This window comes from Harmonia axyridis, chromosome 7 (genome assembly GCF_914767665.1).
Source record: "Harmonia axyridis chromosome 7, icHarAxyr1.1, whole genome shotgun sequence".
NCBI lineage: Eukaryota > Metazoa > Arthropoda > Insecta > Coleoptera > Coccinellidae > Harmonia > Harmonia axyridis.
This window is the reverse complement of record NC_059507.1, coordinates 17,828,903-17,832,315: the sequence shown is the minus strand read 5'-3', so window position 1 is coordinate 17,832,315 and position 3,413 is coordinate 17,828,903. Positions and strand designations below refer to the sequence as shown.

The 3,413-nt window shown below is 47.0% G+C and overlaps 1 protein-coding gene across 1 annotated transcript; it reads right to left on the bottom strand.

Moving 5' to 3' along the window:
- Positions 1–1,054: 1,054 nt before the first annotated feature.
- LOC123685285 lies at positions 1,055–2,149 on the bottom strand. Its single transcript, XM_045624941.1, has one exon. The coding sequence runs from the start codon at positions 2,147–2,149 to the stop codon at positions 1,055–1,057; it is 1,095 nt and encodes a 364-aa protein (XP_045480897.1).
- Positions 2,150–3,413: the final 1,264 nt, after the last annotated feature.

The window sequence follows — 3,413 nt, the reverse complement described above, 5'->3', positions numbered from 1 at the left end:
GTCTCTGGCATCTAACAGCTCGTACAAGTGCGCTCATCTGAACGGCTACATTAGAAACCTGTGATCTCAAAGCGCGAGCCAACGCGCGCTCATTACAGTCAAGCGCTAGAACAGCGCTCTACGCGCGATCCATGAAAGCGCGCGTTGGCATATGTACGCTTCGAAGAAAATTCTACTTGTAAACGCGCGTTGAGCGCTTGTCAAAAAGGGGGCAATTTCAAATGAATTCTGCCACTAATATTGAACAACGGAAAAATTGTGAAATGCAACTTACCCCAACGGGCTGCAGAAGAAACCTAGGCGAATCACCGCTAATCTGGTTCCAAAAAGGAGGTTCCAAGGAAGGGAATTCAGGGAAATTTACCTATGGCTGCACCTGGTTGATGATATTTTCAGGGCACTTCACGAATAGTTGTTCAATATTATTTTGTTCACTAACACTAGTAGATGACGATGCAGAAGATAGATGAAAATAAATTATTGTTAATTATGATGAGTTATCAGAAGATTAATTAATTTGTCTCTTTGGAAACTTTTCTGTATTAGCACGTACGATCGATATTAAAATCTGTTCTGATTCTCCGCTGACAGCCGATACGAAATCAGATTCTACCGGGGTCGGTCGAGAAGAAATACGACCGTAGTTTACGACTGAACATGCCGCCCGCCCTGAAGTGTCCCTTCAGTAAGTTTACTGAACTGAAGAAGTGAAGAGACGAAATAATTCAAGAGCAATCTACTGAGTTGGAAGAGGAATACAATTTAACGACTGGTCGCCGAATTGTCCCAGACGCAGTGGAAACATCAACAACGCGGGTTGTGGAATCAGCTCCCGGACAAATAGATGATATACGACCGATAGACCACTTTAGAGGAGGAAGATTGTCATCTCGAATGACGACAACGGTACCTGGAAGGATAGAAGTAGATGGGAGCAACCATCTGTGACGTTGCTGCAAGGTGTGCAGGTACTCCGTACGCCAACGCTTCCAGAAGTCCTGCTGAAATCGTTGGACTAGTTGCCAGCGAGACAGACGGTTTACTGATACGGAACTCACATCGTTATCAGGAGGAGCGCTGAGGGAGCGAAAAACCAAAAAATACCCTGGTGTGAGAGCTTCAAAATCAGAAGGATCAGACGAAGGGAGATACAGAGGATGAGAGTTGAGAATTGCCTCCACTTGAGTACAGACGGTGAGAAACTCCTCGTACGTGAGTTTTTGCTCGCCGATAACGCGAGTGAGAGATGATGCTTAGCAGATTTGACAGCAGCCTCCCAAAGGCCGCCAAAGTGAGGGCTGGAAGGAGGTATGAATCGCCAGTCAGTACCAGAGGAAGAGGCGGCATCACACAGACTCTGCTGATGTTGTGGAGCAGCCAATAAGCGGCCAAGGTCACGAAGGTAATTATGCGCACCCACGAAGTTGGTCCCGTTATCCGAAAAGATAGCAGAAGGATGACCTCGGCGTGCAACAAAGCGACGATAAGCAGCAATGAAAGCTGGGGTGGATAGCTCAGACGTTAACTCTAGGTGAACCGCTTTAGTAGTGAAACAGATGAAGACGACTAGATATGCCTTGGTGCTGACGGCTCCGCGCAGTCGCGCACTCGTCACATAAAATGGACCAGCGTAGTCAACGCCAGTGGTAAGAAAAGCCATAGCAGAAAATAACCGCTCAGGCGGAAGATTGCCCATTGGCTGAATGAGAGGACGAGGTTTGCAGGAGAAGCATCGGTTACATTTTCGTAGACGGTTACGAACTACGTTGCGGCCATTCAAGAGCCAGAACCGTCGACGAATGAACGAATGCGTAGCTAAAGCACCGGCGTGAAGTAGACGATAATGGGCATCATCAATGATCAGATGCGTGAGATGATGATTTTTGGGTAGGAGAACAGGATGTTTGTGTTTATAAGGTAGTAAGGAGGCTGAAAGGCGACCACCGACACGTATGAGTTCATGATTGTCGCGAAAGAGATGGAGTTTCATGACAAGCCGATGACGAGAAGAAGGTTTTTTAATTTCAGCTAGCTCCTCAGCGAAATGCAGAGACTGAACTAGACGTATCAAACAAATTTCGGCTTCTTGAAGCTCAATAGAGGAGAGGCAACCTGAGCGAGGGAAAGATGGACGACGAGCATTTACCATGAAACGTCGACAAAAGGCAGTTACGTGCTTGAGACGAAGATACGAAGAAAATGCAGAGACTGAACTAGACGTATCAAACAAATTTCGGCTTCTTGAAGCTCAATAGAGGAGAGGAAACCTGAGCGAGGGAAAGATGGACGACGAGCATTCACCATGAAACGTCGACAAAAGGCAGTTACGCGCTTGAGACGAAGATACGAAGAAAAAAAAACGTTCTATGAAGGTGGGTTCATTGGAAATGGCCGCGAAAATTAAGGAGGAGATCGACTTTGCTCCGTCGTCCACCTGTTCAGTTTGAGATGAATCGACAGAGGGAAGAGGCCACGAGGATGGGTCGAGAGACAACCAAGGAGGACCGCGCCACTACAATGGGTGGTGATGAATATCTGAGGGCATCAATCCTCGAGAGGCGCAATCAGCTGGATTGTCTTCAGATATTACATGCCTCCAGCAATTAGAAAGAATCAAATCGTGTATTTCAGCGACTCGATTGCCAACAAATGTCCTCCACCTGTGACTCTCACCACGAATCCACGACAAGGCAACGGAAGAATCGCAAAATGCAATATAGTCAGCATTGAGATTCTGTAAAACGCGGGTAGACAAATGATGCATGAGTTTTGCGAGAAGATGGGCACCGCAGAGTTCTAGACGAGGCAGGGACATTGCCTTACAAGGAGAAATTTTGGATTTTGCCGCTAGAAGAAACACGTGGAATCGACCGGACGATGTAGGAGTGCTTCGGTAAACGACTGCAGCATAGCCGGATTCAAAGGCATCACAGAAGCCGATGAAGCGATGAGCAGAAGAAGAAACGGCAGGGATGAATCGTGGTATGTGAAGCTCTGTCAAAGTGGGAAGCTGGGATTGAAACTGCAACCACCGGTTTTGAATCTCATTCGAAAGAGGTTGATCCCATTCTAGATGAAGTAGACAGAGCTGACGAAAGAAGATTTTGGCATAGAAAGTGACTGGAGTTAGCCATCCCAAAGGATCGAAGATTCTAGCCATCTGACTCAGCACATTCCGTTTGGTGACTGTCGTTGAGTTTAAACGGACGGAATAAAAGAAGTGATCAGATGCAGGATTCTATCCAAGTCCCAGAATATTGAGACTTGGTTCACGATCAAGAAGAAGGGGGTCAATAGAGGAGGATTCCCTACGATGATCAGATGGGATACCGTCTAGCAGGGGAAGATGATTAGTAGCCCATTTGCGCAGCTCAAAACCACCCGCCATGAGCAGGTCTTGAACCTGCTTTCGC

Excerpts from the sequence above, each read along its gene's own strand:
- LOC123685285 (XM_045624941.1), bottom strand. The coding sequence starts at position 2,149 with ATGGTAAATGCTCGTCGTCCATCTTTCCCTCGCTCAGGTTGCCTCTCC.